A 22,439-nucleotide genomic window follows, 5' to 3' on the forward strand; every position below is an offset into this window, starting at 1 on the left:
TAAAATATCGAAAAATATACAGCGCGCGAATTTTAAATGAGAATTTCCGAAAACTTTTCGGTCACAATGTATAACATTCGAAAAGGGCTCTTTCCTTTTAATCGGTATTCTCCGCCTAGTTTTGCGCCATTTATTGTTTCTTTTGTGGGGTGCGGTTTATTCAGCTGAGTTTTTCTTTGGTGTATGATGACAATGTTCCATCCACAGTTTATTCTTATTAAACTAACTAGTTACTTATCGTCGAGTGTTTATGTAAAATATAACCTACAGATTTTTTCGATATCTTTGCGATGTCTGTAAACTCTTGTAATTTCAATCAATCATTTGAAAATTTTCAAATTTTTTTAGTCTTTTCGAAGTCAAAATTTTATTTGTTTAATCATAACATTTGGATATTATCGGTGTTCATTGTCATTGCGATTAATTTCAACAAGTCAATAAATAATGACAGTTTTTTCTGGATGAATAGTTATACATATATATAATCCTTTGACTCCTAGGAGGAGCATAGGGCCGCAACAAATAACTTCCACTCGGTACGATTGGTGGCCAATAGCTTCAACTCTCCCCAACCTTTTCGCATGTGTGATATTTCCGTGTCGGTTTGTCTTCTCCAGTTGGGAGCAGGTTTCAGCAGGTTGAGAATTATAGTAAAAGTTAAGAGTTATAGTACGGTGCAACAGGCTTCGTTAAATTTGTTAACTTCAAGTTATTCAAGCAATCTAAAGTAAATTGGTCTAACGAAGTCAGTAGAAACCATTATTCTAATTATACCATTTTTAATTTCTATGTTATAATTACCTGCTATAAAGTGAATCTTAATTAGCATATTGAAACTTCTTTTAATATTTGGCTTCAAAATCTATATCAAAATGTGATTCAATTTTGGCACATACCTTGCAAACTATTTAGACATGGTATGTGACTACTTTTTAAGAGACATAAAATAATCTATATTTTAGATCAATTACTTTTTTCCTCACTTATGCATCTCTGTTTTAATGGAACTTTGTATTGTAAACAAGTCTATGTAATCTTTCTAGAAATTATTATTTAGAAAAAACTATTGTTCAAATTGTGTAAAATATTTAATCACTGATAAAAATAATTAGGCTTAAAGGCGAAAGAAACTTAATATAAGCAACATGCATATTGTTTAAACATTTGAAGGAGAAAATAGTAATGTTTTTAAATTTATAATTAAGTTGTTAACCATGTGTTCAAAGCCAAATATCTTCAATTAATAGTTGTTACTAATCGATCCAAGCACAATGACACTGAAGTCAAAACCCCAGTCATAAATCAAGGGTGCAACTTCACCACGACGATCTTCAAAGCTAATGGTTCAATTATGGCTCATTAAGCTATTGACAACAAAATGCAATTAAGTTTTAATTGTTGAAATTCATTATTTTAAATAAATTTACTTTATTTATTTTATATTCAAGGTCAGATATATATGATATACATGCAAACCGTGTTCATTCTCGCTCCAAAGCTTCTTACAATAAAAACTATTTTGTATTGAAGACTCGAACGAAGTCGAGAATCCAAACGAAAATATTTAAAAATAATAAAAAATTTTAATACTTAAATTAATAGGTTTCCCTAAATACTTCTAAGAATATTTTACAATTGCAGTCAAAATGTGAAACAAATAATTTATTTAAGTGTACATAAATACAATTTAATGTATTCGAATATACGGCTATATATACTATATATACTATATACTATACTATAAGAATACTATAAGAAATCAGAATAAGACATAAATACAATAGAATACATATGTACACGTACGTAATTCGTAATTAAATGCTTAAATTAAAATGTAATAAAAATCAAATTACTGAAATTGCAACTGTACAGAGAGTCATTTCGGAATTTCATGACCAATATTTTCCCGACTGACCTTGAGCGGGCAGCGTATGATTGTAAGCAGCGGCGGCAACGGCTGCGCTATTTAGCTGGTTAGTGTGAGCGGCACCAGCAGCAGCGTAATCGTTAAGTGAATGTTGTGCGGCGGCATGATGATGGGCTGCTGCCGCATTGTAATTAGCAGCGGCCACTGCCGATTGGTTTAGATGATATGCTGCTTGAGACCAATTCGGTGCCGTTTCCAATTTTGGAAAGTTATCACCCAGATGAATTGAAGGTGAAATTTTCGAAACACTTTCAGCTGTCAGTTTTGAGAAATCATCAATTGTAAGTTTGGAATAATCTATACAGGATTATAAAAATATATTATATATATTTAGTAATAAAGTAATAACAGATAATGTTATTTACCTTGATGATAATAATTTTGACCACCGAAATGTCCATGTTGAAAACTGCCAGGAAAACCATGTTGTGCTGATTGTGCTACTAAATCATAACTACTCATTTGACCATGATGATGTGAGTGATGATGTCCACCATGATTATCATTCATAGCGGCACTTGGTGTTGTACCAGCAGCTGGGCTATAGCCAGCCATAGAACCCATTGCCAATGAACCAAATCCAAGTTGCGCTGAAGCGGCACTACCACTTATAGCTGCTGAACCAGCACTACCACCATTCATCGGTGATAATCCAGCACTAGTTCCACCTGAATGTTTTCTTAATCTCGCCCTTCGATTACTAAACCATACTTGTATACGAGCTTCGGTTAGACCTGTTGTTTGCGCTAATTCCTCGCGTGAATATACATCAGGATATTGTGTACGTCTAAAGGCATTCTCTAATGTTTCCAACTGCTCCGCAGTGAAAGTTGTACGAGAACGACGCTGTTTTCGTTTTAATGGTATACCAGGCTCTGATTCTGTATCACTCAAGTCAGAGTCACGACCTTAAATAAAAAAGTATATTATTTTAAAAAATGTTTATGAATTTTTAAATTAGATAAATAAATGGAAACGAAATTTTACAGCATTAGTTATTCTATTATTTACAGTAATTATAAAGTGACTTAGTGTTAAATAATTGACAATAACTTAATATGAGTTGTAGATTAGTGAGTTGTTTTGGTTAGCTTATTTAGGATCATGTAGTATAACAGATTATCGACTGATCTTTCAAATAGGCTGTCGATGATACTGCCAACTAGGTGGAAGATTAGGCTGCATACTAAATTATCGATTAAGCTGTCAAGCTCTAGTGTAGTCAAGTCTAGTTTTATCTGCTAGACTATTGACTTTATATAAGACTAGACTATCGAGTATGTATTCGACTAGACTATCGAGTATGTTGTCGACTAGACTATAGAGTATGTTGTCGACTAGACTATCAACTATGTTGTCGACTAGACTATCGATTAGACCATTACTGCTTAATTATGACAGCTCTTACAGTAGAGTTTTATTTCATCTTCTCTGTTTTTAAAAAATTCTTAAAATTATTCCATCGGACCTCTTATAATGGTCGATAATGGTAAGAGTGGTTCAGCAATATATCTACTTTACGCAACTATTCGGAATTATAAGGGCAAAAACTTATATACCCCGCAGAACATGTGTTGTCGTTTTAAGTCAGTATACAAGCAGTATTGTTTCATAGAACTTTACTGTGACTCTTAGGTTCCTTACGAGATTCCTTCCTTTCTGAAAAAAGGGACAAACGTCATTTTGTTCCCGTAGCTCTCAAGAAATAATGAAGAAATTCTTCCATGAATCGCTTAAATGCAATGGCAGTTAATAATGAATTAATTGACAATTAAAGTAATTAATGGTTATTTAATATGGGTTATATATATATGAGAAAGTCACGTTATCTGTCGATAAGCTATCTAATATGTTACCGGCTAGACTTACGAATAGGGTACCGATTAGACTACAATACATACTTTATTAGGTTTCTAATATAGTTGCTTTTAGTTATAGGACAATTACAAAAACTAACAAGCGTGCTTAGAATTCAATTCGTTCTATGAATTACAGAATTCATAGAAGGAAGAAAAGTATGTCGCGATATATTGTTTTCACAATATGTCGATATCGTATACTAAAAACTAGTTCCTTAACTGAAGATTTATTTAAACAGACATTTATAAGTTTTTAAATATAAAGTTTCGAGGTTCCCTTGATCCATTAATCATCGTGCCATTTATCATTTCTTGCATGACCTATATTCTTTTAAAACCCCATTTAAATTGAAATATTCTTAGTGTTCAATAAAGAAAATATTCGACATATCAGGTCACTGTTCGTTATTTACAATGAAATTTTTCTTTTTATTTATACCGAAACTCCTTTCGAGAAACTGAAAGCTCACTTAGCACTCAATTTTATCGTCCAATTAAAGTTAAGTGTAACTTGCAAATGAGAAATGATTGCCTAATCTAAAAAGAAAATGCTTTTAGATTCCAAACGTTTTGTAGTAGAATTATATATTTGTGTGGAAAACAGGACGTATAAACATCTGTTAAGCACAAAAGAAAAAAACTATAAACCTATGTATCTACACATGTACTTCCACTTGACTAGTTAAGCAAAACCAATTTGGCCACCAATTTTAACGACGCAACAACATTTTAATGCGTTTGACACATCAGAGGCAGCCGTGAAGTTTATTAGGCATTCAGTTGAATCGGAATGAGCTAACAATATGCACACAAAAAGAGGGGTCTATTCAAGAGGCGAAAAGCCATTCATAAAAATATATTAACCTATTCGAATTATGTGTGTTATGTGTGTTATATGTGTCGTCGAAGGCTGTGCTGGTGGAATGCGCCATTGAAAATTAATTGAAACGTCACAAGAAGCATAACGAATTTGTATATGAATATCGCCGAACAAGATGTTCCCAAAGATGTTCACTAAACATAGATAGACTATAAATTATTTAGATATAAAACTGCTACTATTAAAATTTATTAGCATTCAGTGATAAATACCAGCTAAGAGCGTAAGATTCGATTTGAAGGTGTTAAGATTTTAATATCAAATAAAATAACTCGAATATTCGAATATTCCATTTACAATATAATAAAGAAAATATGTATGATATGGTATGTATGTATATAAATACATACGAATATATTAGAGCAACAATGTGATGTAATATTCCTTAGGAGAGCAGCATGTACTGCCACGGATATGCAAGTTATTCATCCGCCATTTAATGGTCACAATTTTATGACATTTGTGCGAGAATTATACAATCTTGACAATCTTGTGATATATGGAAAATGATTGGTTGAGGGCTCATCATTGTCAAAAGCGTCGAAAGTGTCAAAAGTGCCGCTCATAAATTGTGCATGAAGCGTGTATGAATATTTTAGTTCACATCATAATAATGGTAATAATATGAGTGGGCGTGGTTGTCAATTCCGTTATGCTTTAAACCGAAGCAAATTATTTTGAGTACTCATTACAAAATACAGTCATAAAGCCACACACATACTCTCTTCCTCTCAAAGAGACTATACTGCGCCCGGTATTGTACGTACACAGAAGTGCGCAAGATCACACGATCTCCAACGCGGTTAGGATAAAAGCAAAAGACCGCCGGCATTTTTTAAAATTATTCAACAGCATTACAAGATCATTTTTCAAATATTTTATTTTATGTCAAAAAAAGTAGAAAAAAAACTTCTCCATCGATTCTGTATGTTTATGACTGGAAAGTGACTGAGTCTGCTTTTTGTCATTTACAGTAGCCGTGCTGTGATTTCCCTTTCTTTTGAAAACTGAGCAAGAAAATTTGATGTGGTCCTCATGTTTCATAGCCACAAATGAGACAATTTACAAAGTGTGTAACACATTTGACGTTGTTTGGTGGTTCTTCGATTATTTAATCCTTTTCGGTTGTGTTCTGGTATTGTATCCATTAAACCGGAAACTGTTTACTGAATTTTCGGATACAATTTTTCAGGTGTATATGGAGGATTTTTGTTAGGTTGTAGGTGAGTGTTAAGAAAATACCTGTAGAGCTGATAAATTGTTTTGAAATTCTTAGTTTAACTCCTTTCATTGTTTACTTTATATACACTAAGCAGTTTGAGGTTTTATAACAGGAAGAATTCCGAGTTCTTAAAATGAAAAAAAACCGGAAAGGTAATAAATATTATTCAGAAATAAAATTTGATAATAAATTATTTCATAATAAATATTATTTATGCACCTGTATTAATAAGAAGTAGAAGATCGGAAGTAGCTCCTTATTAACTACTACTTGGTAATATTCCGTGTCATATGCTTAATAAATATTTTATAAGTGATTATTATATATTAATAAATTTTAAATAATTTCAAATTTGTATTTATTTATTATCGTAAACAACCGATATATATAAATTTATCTCACTACTTTATTAAGAATTCACTTTTTCAATTCATTATAGATTTTGATAACTAATTGGATGGTTGTTTATAATTTTGCTTTCGTGAAGTCACGCGTTCCTCTCTTGATCGCAATAACAATAATTCACATATAACATATATTCCAAAGTTATAAATATCGAACATAAGTCCATATTAATTAAATTAGGTCCTAAAATGTTTTTTTAAAAGAATTATTCTTTGGAGTATGTTAGAGAAATATAGGTTATATTGAAATTGGTCGAAAATCTCATAAAAGATTTCAAGCGGTTTGAATTTCTGACATTGTGCAATGGTATGCTATCAAAACCAGGGTGGTGACTGGGTTCAGGTAATGGTAATGATAATATTATCACCAGTACTATTCATTTTTGTTGTGAGTAAAGTAATGTCATCCTTACCTAACAATAAGAGTTTCTAGCGATACGCTTTCTACCATCAAAGAGGGTGCAGATAATGTTTGCTTGCTTCGTTATGATTCAAGGGTCTACCTTAAGAGTAATGCCATTTTTGATATTCAATTTTATATTTAATGCTGTCCTCAAATTGTTTTCTGTACAAGAGCCTAGTTGAGGTGAGAGATACCCAAATAATTAGGGGGCTCGATTTCGAAATATCATAGCTTCTACCGTCATCAATTTACTTAAACCCATATTATGTTCAAGCTTATTTTTCACTTTGAAAGCAAAGCATGGCTATCAATCTAAAAACAAACAATAATAGTCGTGATATTAAATAGATACAGGTTTGTACTAGTTCAAGTAGATTCTGTGATAATGATAATATTCCTATGAATAATATTGATTGTTCTTATTTTGGAAAGAAAATTTATCTTGTATTTAGGTCTATGAACATATAAAAATAATTAAAGATATATTTGGGCAAGTAATTTTGAATTAAATCTGTGATTTTTTCGCTTCGCGCTTATCTGAATAGAGAACGAAATTTTATGGTAAAGAATAATAGTGATCTAGAAAATGTTCTACAAATCAAAAACATTTTGAGGTTTCTTAAACCATAGACAGTACAATGAGTCAAAAATATTATTAGAATCGAATCGGAAAGTATGAAAAATGTATTTTTGTATGGTAAACCAATGACAAGTACTTTAGATACATGATTCCAAGAACGGTCGGGACTACGTAACTGAACTACTCGGCGATTTCGACGACCAAATACCATTCAGCATTCCCAAAAGAGATTTTTACTGGCTACATAATAATAGCAATAGGTAACGTAAAGTGACTAAAATCCTTAATATCGTAAAGTGGAAAGACGAAACACATATCAAAAGAAGGTAGGTCTTTAGAGAGGCCAAACTTCTGACAGAACCTAAAAAAAAACCCTATGTACGACAATTCATATTATTGTAATTAATTTTAAATTGGGTCATAATCTATAAGCTTAGTGTGGTTTAGCGCGCATAAGAGCAGTTAAAATCATATTTCCTTAAAGATTTTAAGAATTAACTGGAACTATTAGAGAATTTATAATCAACTTCTGAAACATTTCAATACAATACAACAAAATTAAATTTAATTCGATAAGATTTTAGACACTAAAGAGCAATAGAATATTTAAAAAAATTTTTTTAACATATAATGAAAGGAAAACTGTAACAAATACTTGATCAAAACAAATGAGAAGACAAGTAAAAAAGACACTCACAAAATTAAACAACAAAAACAAAAAAACATGTATATGATAATAATTTTTCCCAATGAATTGATGCAACAAAAGTGTGATAATGCATTAATAAAATGTTTTGTAACTCATCACATCGGCGGCGGCGACCAAACCCATCCGAATGAATTGCACACAAAGAGATAAAAAATAACCGCTCAGGACACCCGTGGAGTATTAGAGATGCCGAACAAGCTCGGCTTGTTTGAAGTCATTGAATTGCTTTTGTTTGGTTGACACTTTTTCGGGCATGAACGGTTTTAATGTCAGGGCACATAATACATATAATATGAACCAGAAAGTAAAGACCACAACCACATGTCATGTGCATGAGTGCGAGTTCCATCGAGTGTGCAGTAACAAAGAGCAACAGCAACAGCAACAAAAGGGCTGAAAGAGCAAGTTGATACTCGTACTAGATACCAACAAATAATTCACAAGCGTACACATAAATTACATGGGATAACACAAAAGAGAGGCTTAAGGATATTTAAAGATTCCTTCTGTACTGTGTATACAACTCTGCACAAATGAAGAGTATATTTTTGCGCAATCATGATTTTCGTATCATTTGTCATGTTACTCGAAGGGTTCTTGAAAGGAGGAAATTACGAAAAAAGGTAATACAAAGACTTGATAATAAATGAAACATAAAAATTAATGTGATTTTTTATTTTTCTGTACCTTATTGAATATAAAAATTGACTTTTGCTTGTGCAATGAGTATGTGAAAGCAAATATAATCTGCGAAATCCTATGTTAGATCCTTGGCTTTTGCAACAAATTTTGAACGCACACAATATGTCTGAGATGTATAATTCATTTATATTTTCTTATTTTTCTTTTAAAAAATTGAAAAATATTATTTTGTTGGTAAAAAATTATTGAACCTGTTGTTATTTAATATACTAAATAACGAAGGCTATGAGGACAACGAAGGTTGTGTTGCAAGGACATTCAACTGAGACAATTGTTGCAGTTAACTTGATGTTGCCGATGTATTTTCATACATTTTTCAAAATAAAAGAAAGTCAATTTGTGCAATTGAAGTTACCGCACAAACATTTTTAATGATGGCACTTAAACAAAAGGTTCCATTGTGTCTGAGCCAAAAATATTTTGTAAATAATAATCTGCAATGTAATATAAGGTAATATCCTTGACCGTTGCTCAATTGCAAGGCTTTTGTAATCGCACGAAATTCGGTCTTTTACGGTTTTGTAATTATTAATTGACACAAGTGAGTTTGGGTTTTAGTCTCATTGCGGTCTTTATGTCTGTCGTTTAGGTGGGTAGTTTCCAACTCAAGTAATATAAATTGTTTTGAAATTTATCACTGTAGGAAGAGTATTCTATTATTTGTGAAGTAGGCGTTTTACTTTATACCGCTTGAAATATTATACCATAGGGATTTCTCTAGGAGTTATAAGCGCATTTATATAAAATAGTAAGAAAATATTGTTTATAAAATTTTTAGTAAGTTATATAAAGCTGTGAAACTTAAGTCGTATTGGACTTGATAAATAATTGCCAATTTATAATTTAGATCAATATAAATTATTAAAAAAAAGATAAGTTTTTTTTAGTCGTATTGGACTTGATTAATAACTAACTTTTTATTATTTTTTTTAGATCAATATTAATTATTAAAAAGAAAATAAATTTTTTTTAGTTGTGATGTATAACGTGTCTATATTATTCAGTGGTATTATAAAATACTACGATGTCGTTAGCACCTTCTGCTTTATAATGCTCATTTTCACCATACTTTACCATACTTAATATCAAATGTCATTTGATATAACACACCAAAAAAATTGTTGAACTGTTTAAAAGTCACTACATATTATATTTGCATGCACAAGCAAATTTAACAACATAATTCACCCACAACTGACCATTTAAAATATCAGAAAAGATATTTAATAATTTTTTTTTGTCAATTTCAATATTAAATACATGAAATATGTCATAAACACATTTTATTTAGAATAAAATTGAAATAGAGTTTATTAGTTACATTTTTTTAGTATTTAAGACAGTTTCAAATTTCAATGCTGCCACTAATTTAATTATCATCAAAGTATAAAGATCTCCACAATTTATTAAATATCATTGTGTGTGGTGATCTGATTAATTTGCCTACTAATGAGTTAATAAGAGTTCAATAAACGCAAGTGGCAGCACTTGCATGATGACAGTAAAAGAAAAATGATGAAGAAGTGTGATTAGCATTAACGGAAATCAGTGCGAAAAATATTTTCAATTTAAATTGGATTTTTAAGAAACGTATTATTTGCACTAAAACTAAATAAATATAAAGTGTATTATAATATAAATTCATATTTATATATTTTAAATTTCAAATGTTTTAATAGTTTATAAATTTCGAATTAATGTGTAAAAAATTTATCTGTGTAAGTGAAATCAAAAATGATTCCGCCATATTGAATTTCGCGATGTGCAATTGAAGTGAAGAAAATATAATTTAAATTGTTTAATGCAAATTATAATTAAAATAATATATTAAACATATTTTATAATATATAAATAAAATATATTAATTATAACTAAGTCTCATAAAAAAGAAACAATTGTAATTATATGTGGTATTGTGTATTAAATACAGTTCAGAGCAATGCAGTTATCAAATACAAGGTAAGTCAACCTATATTACCAACACATATGCATGTATGATTGCTAATATTCAATTTTATTTCAATAATCAAATCAAATTCTATTAACTGAAATTGTATTAGTAAATTTTGTGTAAAATTTTAGTATTTATTTTATATAAATGTATTTATTTGCTTTAAATGCATTATTCTACGCATATAAGAGTGGTGAATAACGTTAACAACCACTTTGAGTTGAGAATCGAACCATTTAATATTTTATTAAATAGTGATCTTAAATATTTAATTCTCTTTTATTAAAAAATATTTAATAATAATAATAATATATAACATATTTAAAAATTATTGTAATATATGCATAAAAGAAATCATACGTTTGCTGATAAATTAAAAAAATCGTAAACAATTCTGCCCACGTACCCAACATAATTGAAAGCAGCGCTGCGGCAGAAGCAAAAGCTTAGCTATAATCGGTGATTGCAATACAAGGTAAGTCAGCACATTCAATATTTCCCTAATGTATGTCATATGCGAATATTAATACATTTATTTATATTATAATACATATATCAATAGCTGTCATTACTGTTAATTATTTTTAAAACTTCATTAATAATATATTCAATAATTATTTGCAAATATTATTGATTTTGTTTTGATTACAAATAAATAAATAATTTTAAGCTTTGTAAATAAGAGCGGTTGCTTATTATGAAAGCTAAATTTGTTAGTTAAGATTCGATTAATTTATCAAAAAAATATTCAATTATAATAGAAAATAAAAATAATATAGTACAATAATTCCAACTGATGTTTTTAGAGAGACATTACTAGTATTGAGATTATTTTTACTGGCAAGCAATGTACATATGTTATAAAGGTTCGGCTATAATTTCACGTAAGTGCATGATTTAATCAAAAATCATTGAATAAATTCTTGAACCTAAGTAGTATGGATGTTTCTAGTTAAAATTGAAGCCTAAATTTAATTCATCGGTTGAGTGTTAAAACATTCCATGCTTGATAAAGCTTCTCAAAATACCTACGGTAAAACCAATGTTGATTTTCATCATTGATGAAGTCACATAATGCTTATAATGCAGTAAACAATTCACTGCGGTTTCCAAATATACAGATTATAATAATTATTTACTTATATATTTAGTGTAACGTGACTAAAAATTTTAGTTTTTATGTGTTTATTTATCTGTATATCTGCTTGTCTACTTTGCTGTTCGCAAATAAAATATTTATATGTTTGGCTTCTTCTTCGTAATTTGTTCCTGATTTTTCAATTCTAATTTTTTTTAATTTCTTCCTAAAGTTTTTGATTTGAGACATATTATTCATATCACCATTCTGAAGTTAGTAACTTGAGTCAACTTGCTCATTCAGCGACTTGGCGTTATCCGTTAGTAATACCGAGTGTCGTCAAATCCTCCATTAGCCGATCCTTCTATAAAAGATAAGGATGTCCTCTACGGGGTTTTTTAGAACACTACCGAATCAATCATTTTTTATGTCCGAGATTATTTAGTCGCCCGACAGCCGACAGCTACAGACGTGGTTAAACTTTAGTACACTTCACTAAACACTTAAGTACACTTGTTTGATTTACTACAATGTGATAAAGTGTATAGAACTATATATCTTTCGAAGAAATTTTGTTTCTAAAATTCATAATGAGTTATTGTTCTCTAAGCATCTACAATATAGCACAAATGATAAAAGACCTTTACAAGATGAAAATTCACCTTCCATAGTATAAATACACTATAAAACTCATCATCTAAAAATACACCTTCTGGAGATGTGATAGAAACGTTATGTTTTCAATATGGTACCACTTTGGCCGCATTATACAAATTTATTTTAGCTTGAAATTGAAGATATGTAGTTGTGTGATATAGATAGTATATATTTTGAAGTACATTTTGACTTTCTGGCACAATAAATATTCCGTCATATGATTCATATGATATGTCATATGATTTATAAACATTTTTGATTACTACTCAAAAGATTATCCAATCCTTAACCTCTCAACGAATATCAACGTCAGTCAAGTTCAAACCGAGCTATGAACAATTATTTTCCACATATAGTAAACGAAGGGTAAGTCTAGTCATGGATACTAGAATAAAAATATTCGGTAAGTTCAAAGTTTATTTTTGTATAAACTTTATTATGTTATGAATAAAAGGTGCAATAACTATACCGGGTTCATACATATTTTGTAAATAAGCTCCTATTTCTAATCAAATTTAAAAATACACAATTATTATAACTATATACTAGATAAAACTCAAGTTGTTTGCATCACAAACATATTAACCAACTTATTGTGTTCATAATAGTGTGAAGGGTACAAAATGTTACTTTTCACATAAAAAGGTTTAAGGGAACATTAAAATGAATTATGTATATAATATATTGTTAAGGTGGTAACACTTCCAATTTTTAAAAGCAATTCTTCATTTAGTCTATTTTGTGATGAAAGCGAAAGTTAAACATAAAAAATTTTGCAACTAATTTTGCAGATTTAAAGTTTGGTCATTTAAAGCATTAGTAAAAGTTGTTAAAAATATACATTACGATTATAATAAAAAAAAACTACATTTTCTTTACATTTTCTTTTATATTTAATGTGATTGTTTACTTATCATAATCGATATTTATGTTTATTTGTGATAAGAATCAGTCATTCGCTTACACGGAATATATACCATACTTCTAAGGAATTCCTTAAATGTATTTATTTAAAGTATCCTACGGAATGTGTTCATTATTAATACTTTGAAATCATAAAAATGTTACAAAAACATTAATAATTTATATTATTTTTTTTTTTTTAATTTAATATGTATTCTGTCATAATAATTCACAATTTACGTAGTTCTTCCTGAGGAAAGCTACTTTTATAACATCTGAAGCAGAATTTATATACAGTCATATTCTTGCAAAACAGTTTAGGATTTATTTATAAAATTATTAAAAAATACAATTAATTTGGGGTTGTGTGAGAGATACATAAATAAATATTTCGTAAGATCATTTTATTTTCAACTAAAACTACTAACTATCTTGAAAAAATAATTTTTATGAAATATTAAAAAATATATTTATACGTAGAAAATAAATCTTTAAAAATAGTAAGTTATGGGTACCTTATAGAACTTATTGTAAATTTCTGATATAATGAAGAATTTCTTAAAATAAAATATATAAAAAACTATTTATTTATGAGAAAATATCATTGGTATGTGTTATAAAGAATTGCAAAATATTAAACTCATTAATATTTGACTATATTTCTAATAATGTTAAATAATTAGTAAAATAGAAATATAGATTTTGAAATTATTTAATGATAGTAATATCAAAAATGGAATCGTATGAACTACTAGTTGAATTAAACTGAATAAATGAGTAAATTTGTCCCGTTTTGTATAAAAATATATGTTTAAATAAGTCCATTAATAAATTATATATCTATCAAATGTGTTTCTTATTAACATGGCTTCAGAAGTTAACAGCTTAAACGCAAATGACAGATTATACTTTTCAAAAGTTGTGAGTCAATAAAAGTCGACGTCTTGGAGTGAATTTTGAAATTTTAAGAACAACACTTACTTCATGATTTTTGTCATAATTTAAGCAAACAGAATTAATTTCAAAATTTTACAGACTTATTTAACATTTTAAGCTTTTGTCTACAGTCTATCTTTGCAAAGTTTTTTTTAATAAATGTCATAAATAATTCATAGGCTGCTATACAATTAAAACGCCCATTTTCAACACCATTTAAGATAAATCTGAGTTTATAAACAACTATTAATCTTTAGAATTAAGCTAACAATAATAATTACTAATTTGTGATATGCTGAAATTTAAATACTATAGATGAAGAGAAGTGAAAAGAAATCAATTAATTTTAAAGTGTTTAACAATAAACTAATTTGTAAAAGAGGAAGTCTTTAAACGCAATATGAAACAAAGCGTATATAGTAGCTACTGAGATACTTAAAATAACTCCTCTATTTTTATAAATCATCATTTATCTCATTTGTATTCAATCTTTTCGACTTTTTTAGGGTTTCGCAGCAAATATTATTCCCACTAAATATGAGAAATAATAATTTGTGAAATTACATTCTAACATATTTCCGAAATATATCAATTTATTATTTAAATAGTTGTTTATAGTAATTGTGTAACAATTTTATATACTAGAATTTAATTACAGAAAATTATGTGAAAATATTTGAAACTTAAGACAAACATCTAAGCGAGCCCCAAAATATTTTTAGATTGATTTACTTTTCTTATTCGTAAGAAAAAGCTAAAAACTTGAAGTTGTTTAAATATAATTTAGTTCGGTTTAAAATGAAATTTTTCTCACGCGAGCTTATAAATCATTTTCACATATGTTTCGTTCACAGTAGGTGGCTCATGAGTTTTGTACTAAAAATATTTCAAAAGAGTTGCTAATCCATATTTTTTGTAATCATAAAAGTTGCAAATTATATTGTACATATACATACACACATAGTTATATATAAATTTTTATTCATTTATAAAAAAATGTTTAAATATATCACATGTCAAAATAATTTAATTAATATTTATATATTTAAGATATTAATTACTTGAAGCAGGTAAAGTGACTGCACTGCAAAAATAAAACACTTTGGTTTAAAGTAGCTTATCTCGGCTTTACAGGAGATTATCTAGAAAACTGATAAAATAATTTCATAGTATAGTGGTTCTTCTGTGGAAATGTATGTATAAATCTGGGTAGTCAATATTTATCAAAGATAGATTAACGTGCACTTAAATAAAATCAAATTTATATATACCTATAATTTATGAACTAACTCGAATCAGATGTCAGTATTGTTTATTTAAAGCAGAATATGGGAGTTTAATACTTTACTACTTTTTAGGCTTGTTGGAAATAGTTCATGTTGTTGTTGTTGTAATCCACTGGAACCTGCTTGTATAGTCCCTTCGGGAGATGTTGAACGGCACTTGATCGTTAAGATTGACGAGCGGCTTCGGAACGTAGACCCGGCCAGAAATGAATTATCATTATATTGAGTGATATAAAGAATATCCGCTAGTTTTTAATACATTTTTAAATAAAAATTTTCTTTATTGAAAACTAAATTTAATTAAATATAATTATAAATGACTCTTTGGTCATTTTTCGTGAAACTTAACTGCTTTTGATTACCTGACATTTTGATCGAGAAGTAATGTGTTCACTAATGAAGACCGTTCATTTAAATTTTATCAAATTCGTGTAAATATGAAAGTTACATTATTGCCCCGTATCAGCGGCATTGATATCTGCGATTTTAATTAACTGTGGTTTTAAGAGTAGGAACCATCGAAATACACACACTTCTCGTAATACTAACAACTTCATCATATATATTTTTATTTAATTTTTCTCCTTTTTTGTTGGCCAATTCTAGTAGCTTTTACTTGATTATTTCGTTCAAGGGGTCGAAAGAGCGGTCTGCGGGTTGCCGTTAATGTAGGTTTTGAAGTCGTATGTGTAGGCTCGCTGACTTTAGAGCATAATCGCTTGCTTTGGCTATAATAGAATTTAATCCATTTTTTATCGTTTAAAATTCATTTTAAAATAGTTCGTTATTATTGCATATTAAGAGCGTTTCACTGATTGTAGTTCGGACAATTAATTTTCTTTGCATTAGTTTATGTGGTGTCTAAAAATCTTTTTAATGTGAAAACCGTTCCAAACCGTTATGTAGTTTCTGTTTAGTGCCTTTGCTGTTTTCTGACAACTTGCGGTTTAATTGGTCCACCAGTTGCAAAGTTTCATAAACTGCTATAGTGTTTGCCACTAACAGCGGATACATGTTATGGAATCTAATATTAGTTTTATATTTCTTCTTGCCTTATTCTTTTATGGTTTCACTCGTATGTTGAATGACATTACTATCTGCTCATTACTATTTACTCAAGAGCACTACAAGAAAAAGCTAGCTCTTCGAAGTACTTGTTTAAATATATTTGATTATCGTTGTATTTGATAATAATAAAGTACGCCACAAAAGGTCAAAAAACAATACTCACAATAAGCTTACATAACACTTTAAGATTGTTATAAATTTCTTTACTGACATACACTTACGTACACATATTATATTTACCTGACATGACATTTTTAATTGATTTTATTACTTTCCTATATACGACTCAAACATCTATAGTATGTTTATTCAAAACATTTTTTTTTTTTTGTAGAAGTCTGACCTTTCTGAATACATTTTTCTTTCGATATGTAACAAGAATTTAAAAAAGTATCCAACATTGAAAATTGAAAGACAGCTGAACATGTCTTTTGTGAGTTGTAAAGATCAATCGCTTATTATTTTTGATCATTGCTTTAATTTAAATTTGATTTTTGATTATAATTTTTGGGGGCAACCTGAAATGTCATCAATCAACGTTATCTAAGCAGTTGGATACCAGCCGTAATAAGAAGAAAAACAATCAAAAACTGTTGCACTACAAATTTTTCTAATGTTAATGGTTTTGCTAATCCGATACTGGCTACAGATTAAGTAAAGTTCACACTGCATCATTTAATTTTTTCATTAAGTTTATTACGATACATAAATTTGTATTATATATGATTTAGGTTGCGTAAAGCATATTTTTATATATATCATACACATATACATTATATATTATTTTATATTATGTTCGTAGAAAAAAATTTATAAAGATTCCATTTTAATATACTATTTTATAAATTTTAAAAAACATTTATTTATGAGATTAAATGTGGCACAAATACTAACAAATACTAAATTGTAAGCTTAATTTAAGCATTGGAATATTTTTTTAAATATTTAAATGGTTTTCTCCATGGTATTTTAATTTTCAGTCGTTTATTAGACAATCTAAAAAAATTAAACCATTGAATATGTAACTAAATAAATATGGTATTATGGTAGGATATAGTAAGTATGATAGTTAGGATCTATAGCATCAAAAACCTTTAATAAATGGTTTCTACTTAGTTGAACTTCAATTCGAAATTGAAGCAGGTCCTTAAAAATGGTGGTTCAATATCCACTACAAGAGAAGACCTATTGAGCAAAGTAATTTTTTGGTTTTTCCAACGATGACTTAAAATGAAAATTATTAGCCGATTTTACTACCAAAATAGTTTTCAATATTATTTTTTCGACCGATTTCAAGTGCTTGCGAAAGCAAAGAGAATCATGTGATGTGATTCACACCTTACGGAAAATTTGTGCTATCACATGAAACAGTAGAGAGATAGATGAATGAATACCCATCTCATATTGGTTTGAATGAATCTTCGAACCAATAGAAAAACCAGCTTAAGTAGTTGACATTTTATTAAAATATTATGTAAAAATTTTGACATGAGAATGCTTTCCGCATGGTGAGAGTCCCGGTTGCCAATCTTGAACCAATATATGTATTTTACGGTAGAAACAGTTATAAGTTTGATAAAATTTTTTAAATAGAATGAAATTTTTTTTTGGATATCAATTTCGTAGATTCATTATTGTTTATTCATATTTCCGAAGCCAAAGAGCATTGAGAACGCAATATGGATTTTGGCACATATCCACAACTATTGATCTACAACATAGATCTATTATTGTATTTCAGAAATTTAATACTAAGAATTTACAACTGCTTGAAAAGAATGAGAAAGTAGTTCCAAAAAACGCAAAGACCCTGTTGTTAGCTGGAAAGTTATTAGTCACAGATAACTGATTAACTACCTCGAAGAGGGTCACATAATAACTCGAGCTAATAACTAGTATATACAATAATTTTAGACGAAATGTAATATTGTAATATTTAATTATAACTAAAAAAGAATATAATTTCACCAGGACAATGCAACGATTTACTCTCTGGCAATACACAATTGAAATAGTTATACTCAATATAATAATAATAATTTATAATAATAAATATAATTTATTATAATTATAATTATATAATTATAATTTATTATAATAATAATTTTGATCATTTTGAACTAATTGATCTTTGCATCTTATTTATCATTTATTCCATCTGGTTACAAATAATTATTTTTTGTTGGCTAAGTTAATTGTTTAGATTAGATTAATGGTTTAGAAAAACTTGCCAAAGGGATAGGAGTATCTACCCTTAATAGATATTTTAAACACTTTTCTGTAATAAATTATTTTGTCGTATAGCTTATTAGTGTATGGAGTTATATTATATATATGATCTGTCCTGATTTTCAATTCGATAATATCACTTATATCGAAATAGGTTACTGGTTTAGAAAAGCTTGTCAAAGAGATAGGAGTAACTATTGTAAATAGATATTTTAAAGACCTCCTTGTAATGCATTTCTGGAAAACATCATATCATATTTGTCCTATAGCTTATTAGTCTACGGGGTTATTATATTATTTGTATGATCTATTTTGATTTTAAATTCGATATTGTCACTAGTATTAAAGAAAATCATGTTACACAAGAGTACACAAGAACAGTAGTTGGCATAAGTAAGGGTAGTGGGTTTTAGTTATTATGCTTTTTTGAATATATAGTTCAATGATAGCATGTATACTAAATGCAATATAATTTTAATTTGTACCTGTTAAGTTAAATTCAGATAGAAATGTAATATAATAAATAATAAATAACGAATATAATTGAAACAAATATATTATTTATTATAAATAGCGCATTAAAAAATAAAAATTATAATTTCTATTCAAGGTCTAAAAATATTTCTAAAACTTTTTAGGTTACTTTTCGCCTGCCATGATTTGAAATTAGCTATATAAAAATAAAAACAGATTGTACTTTTTTCTAATATTTTAGTGAATAAGCTTGCAACAATGAGAAAAATAAAAAATTAATACATTTTTAATTGTTGCATTACAGCATTGATAAAACGCTTTCATTGAAATTTAATCGGTTGCGGCATTTTCGCTTTTAAGGTTTTCTTTGTAAAATAAAAATAGAAAAATGACTAAAATTAATAATAAATAATAAATATTATGAGTTTATAAAAATTTAAGTTTTACTACGAAATTGAAGTCATACGCCTCAGATGTATGAAGTTTAGCTACAATTACTCGCAAACACAATACAATAACTACAACCGCTACGTTTGAAAATTTTAGCTCATTTAGCCGCTTTTGTCGTGTCATGTATCTGCAACTTTAACCGAACATCTGAGCATTTCTTTTGATTGCTTAAACTAGAGCTTTACTTTTTTTTTTGTTGAAACTGAAATTGTTGTTACTGGTGCTATCAGTGACCACCACCTTGAGAAATTAATAATAATGATAATAATAATATGGGCAACAATACGAAGCAAGAGAAGTCAGTAACAATAACTTGAATGCTGCAAACAAGTGGCAATACCCATAATAATCGAAACCCAATGCAAGCTTTGTAACTGTCCATGTCTCGGAGAGGTGTTCGGCAGAGAATTATAATATTACGTGCAACGCTCTTAATATATACATTTGTATAGTTTTGAATTCAGTTTTGTTTTCGGAAACTGCGGACATTACGGACATCAAAGTAAGCCGACAGACAACACCACCAAAAAAAAAATTATTCAAAGTTTAAAATCAAATGAAATTATATGAGAAATAAGGAAAATTATTTGGACATAAGAATAAATTCAATAAAGAGATTTTTATAAAATGCAGAAGAATACAAAGCAGTTAAATTATAAAACTCTTTTCTTAATGAAAATAATACTTAAGTAGGAAAGTATTATGGTGCAGATATGAACACGTTTTTAAAAAGGGTTCTCAAAAAAATATTGATTTCGAAATAAAATGAAATTATTATTTAGATTTAGTAAAATCATCTATTAATACAGTGGCGGAGCTAGACCAACTTTGCACGTCGTCGACGTATATAACCCAGTTTTGAAAGTTTTATTGTTAATCAAATTAAAATAAACACATATTAAAATAAATGAATTTTCCTACTTTTAGCCTCACTCAATTTTTTTTAAAATTGTATCATAATTTGCGCCAGCTGCTATTTTTACTTCAGTTTATAGAATTTCCAATGGAGATGGTTTCTCTTGGATCATCATACATTTCTAGTATGCCTTAATCAATTTTAACTTTGAGAAGCTTCTTTCCGTCGAAGCAATACTAACTGGAAATGTGAACATGAATCTGGTTACTATATAAACATTCGAGAATACTTCGAATATGGTTAATGCCATTATCAAACCAAATTGTACAAAATATTTATTAAATGCTTAGAATCCACAGTCGGTAACTTTTTGCGACGCCCAATGGGCGCGAGGCCGTCGGCGGTCGCCGACATCGCTGACGCCTAGCGACGCCACTGGTAGCATATAATATATCAAAAACACAAAATATATTGAATATTATTTGATGATCTAAGGATTTGAATTTAGCATCAAAAAATAGTTTTATTTGACTATTAGAAGCTTCGTTCTATATTTTATATTCGTTTATGTTTTATATCTAGATAGCGCCAAACTCTATGACGTGTTGATGTCGTGTTTGCTACAAAACATTTATTACGTCAATCCGATGCTGTAATTGAAAATAGTACTGTCAACCGCATTTTGATCAAGAAATGGTCAAGGATGTTCTCATTGAACTGCAATCAACTTCAAATTACTATAACGTTCTAATTAGTACACAGGATTGATAGCTGAGTTTATCGTACAATAGCGTGGAAAAAACTTCAGCTGTAGTAATGTTATTCCGAAAGGTAAAGCTTGAATAAAATAAAATTCGAACTGAAATCGGAGACAAAGGACTACTTATAATAGTTGATAATATTACAAACAGAAAGGACATGATTAAATCGATGTTAAAAAATTATATAGGTTTGATTAAAAATATCTACAGAGCTATCAAAGTTGCGATCAATTGGCAAATACCGGTTTGAAAGAGAGTCAAAAAATTAAAATATTTGATTGATCACGCAAAGTCAAGTACCGTCGTTTGCTATAGCTTATCCGGCCATCAAAATTAATGATAACCATCTATTGTTGTGTTTGGATTGTGGCATGGATGATAGTGCGTGTGTCTACTGCTGAAATGTTTTGGAAGCCATGCTAATAGAGAGTGAAGGTTCCAAAAAAGTGATAAAATGTTAAACAAAGCAATATTATGTATTCTATATATCGAGCAAATATCGACTAAATGTAAACTCGTCTGTTAAACATTTTGCAAACCGAGGTTGGTGTTAAAACACTCCACATTGTTAATGTGTTCAATACAGGAATTGATGTAGATTCCGCAAGTTTACATTTGTTACCGAAAATTGGAAATGTATTTAATCCAAAATTTGTCTCAGTTAAATGAGAAACAGTTTAAAGTAAAAGATATAGCGTTCTAAAAACTTAAGGTTTAATTAAGTTTATAGGTATCATTAAAAAAACTTAGTTACTGACGGTAACAGTAATTTACTTGATTAGAAGTGTCAAATCTAGTTTACTATACGATGTTTTAAGTAGTTGTGAAGACATGTTTATATACCATAGATGTTTTTTCTATTCATTTCATTGCAGTCATGATGAAAAATATTTTAGTCATAGATGTATCTATTCCATTTTTTTGTGCAATTACCAGCTTTGCTCCGTATTATCTGGATAACCAAATATAATTCTAGATTTGAATTTCATAGTTTCTCTTCATATTTTTCTCTTCGTTAATAAGTATTTGCACATATTGGAAACTAATTATCTTATAATTATAACTTTTCTATTTCTTAATGTACTAGTGTTACAAATTAACATA

General features: G+C 28.7%; 2 protein-coding genes across 2 annotated transcripts in view; both read right to left on the bottom strand.

The window, feature by feature from the left end:
* The window catches only part of LOC119674517 (protein gooseberry-neuro-like), a 2,178-nt gene extending 1,349 nt beyond the window's left edge, over positions 1–829 (bottom strand). Inside the window, exon 1 of the mRNA XM_038085660.1 lies at positions 802–829. Within this exon, the coding sequence (XP_037941588.1) occupies positions 802–829 (28 nt within the window). The remainder of the gene's footprint in view (positions 1–801) is intronic.
* A 1,038-nt stretch (positions 830–1,867) lies between these two features.
* Positions 1,868–22,439, bottom strand: part of LOC119682606 (protein gooseberry-neuro-like) — a 39,513-nt gene continuing 18,941 nt past the window's right edge. The window contains exons 4-5 of the mRNA XM_038096092.1: positions 2,293–2,835; positions 1,868–2,224 (exon numbers count right to left, since the gene is read on the bottom strand). Coding sequence (XP_037952020.1) covers positions 1,890–2,224; positions 2,293–2,835 — 878 coding nt within the window. The 3' untranslated portion in view covers positions 1,868–1,889. The remainder of the gene's footprint in view (positions 2,225–2,292; positions 2,836–22,439) is intronic.

This window comes from Teleopsis dalmanni, chromosome 2 (genome assembly GCF_002237135.1).
Source record: "Teleopsis dalmanni isolate 2A chromosome 2, ASM223713v2, whole genome shotgun sequence".
NCBI classification, from domain to species: Eukaryota; Metazoa; Arthropoda; class Insecta; order Diptera; family Diopsidae; genus Teleopsis; species Teleopsis dalmanni.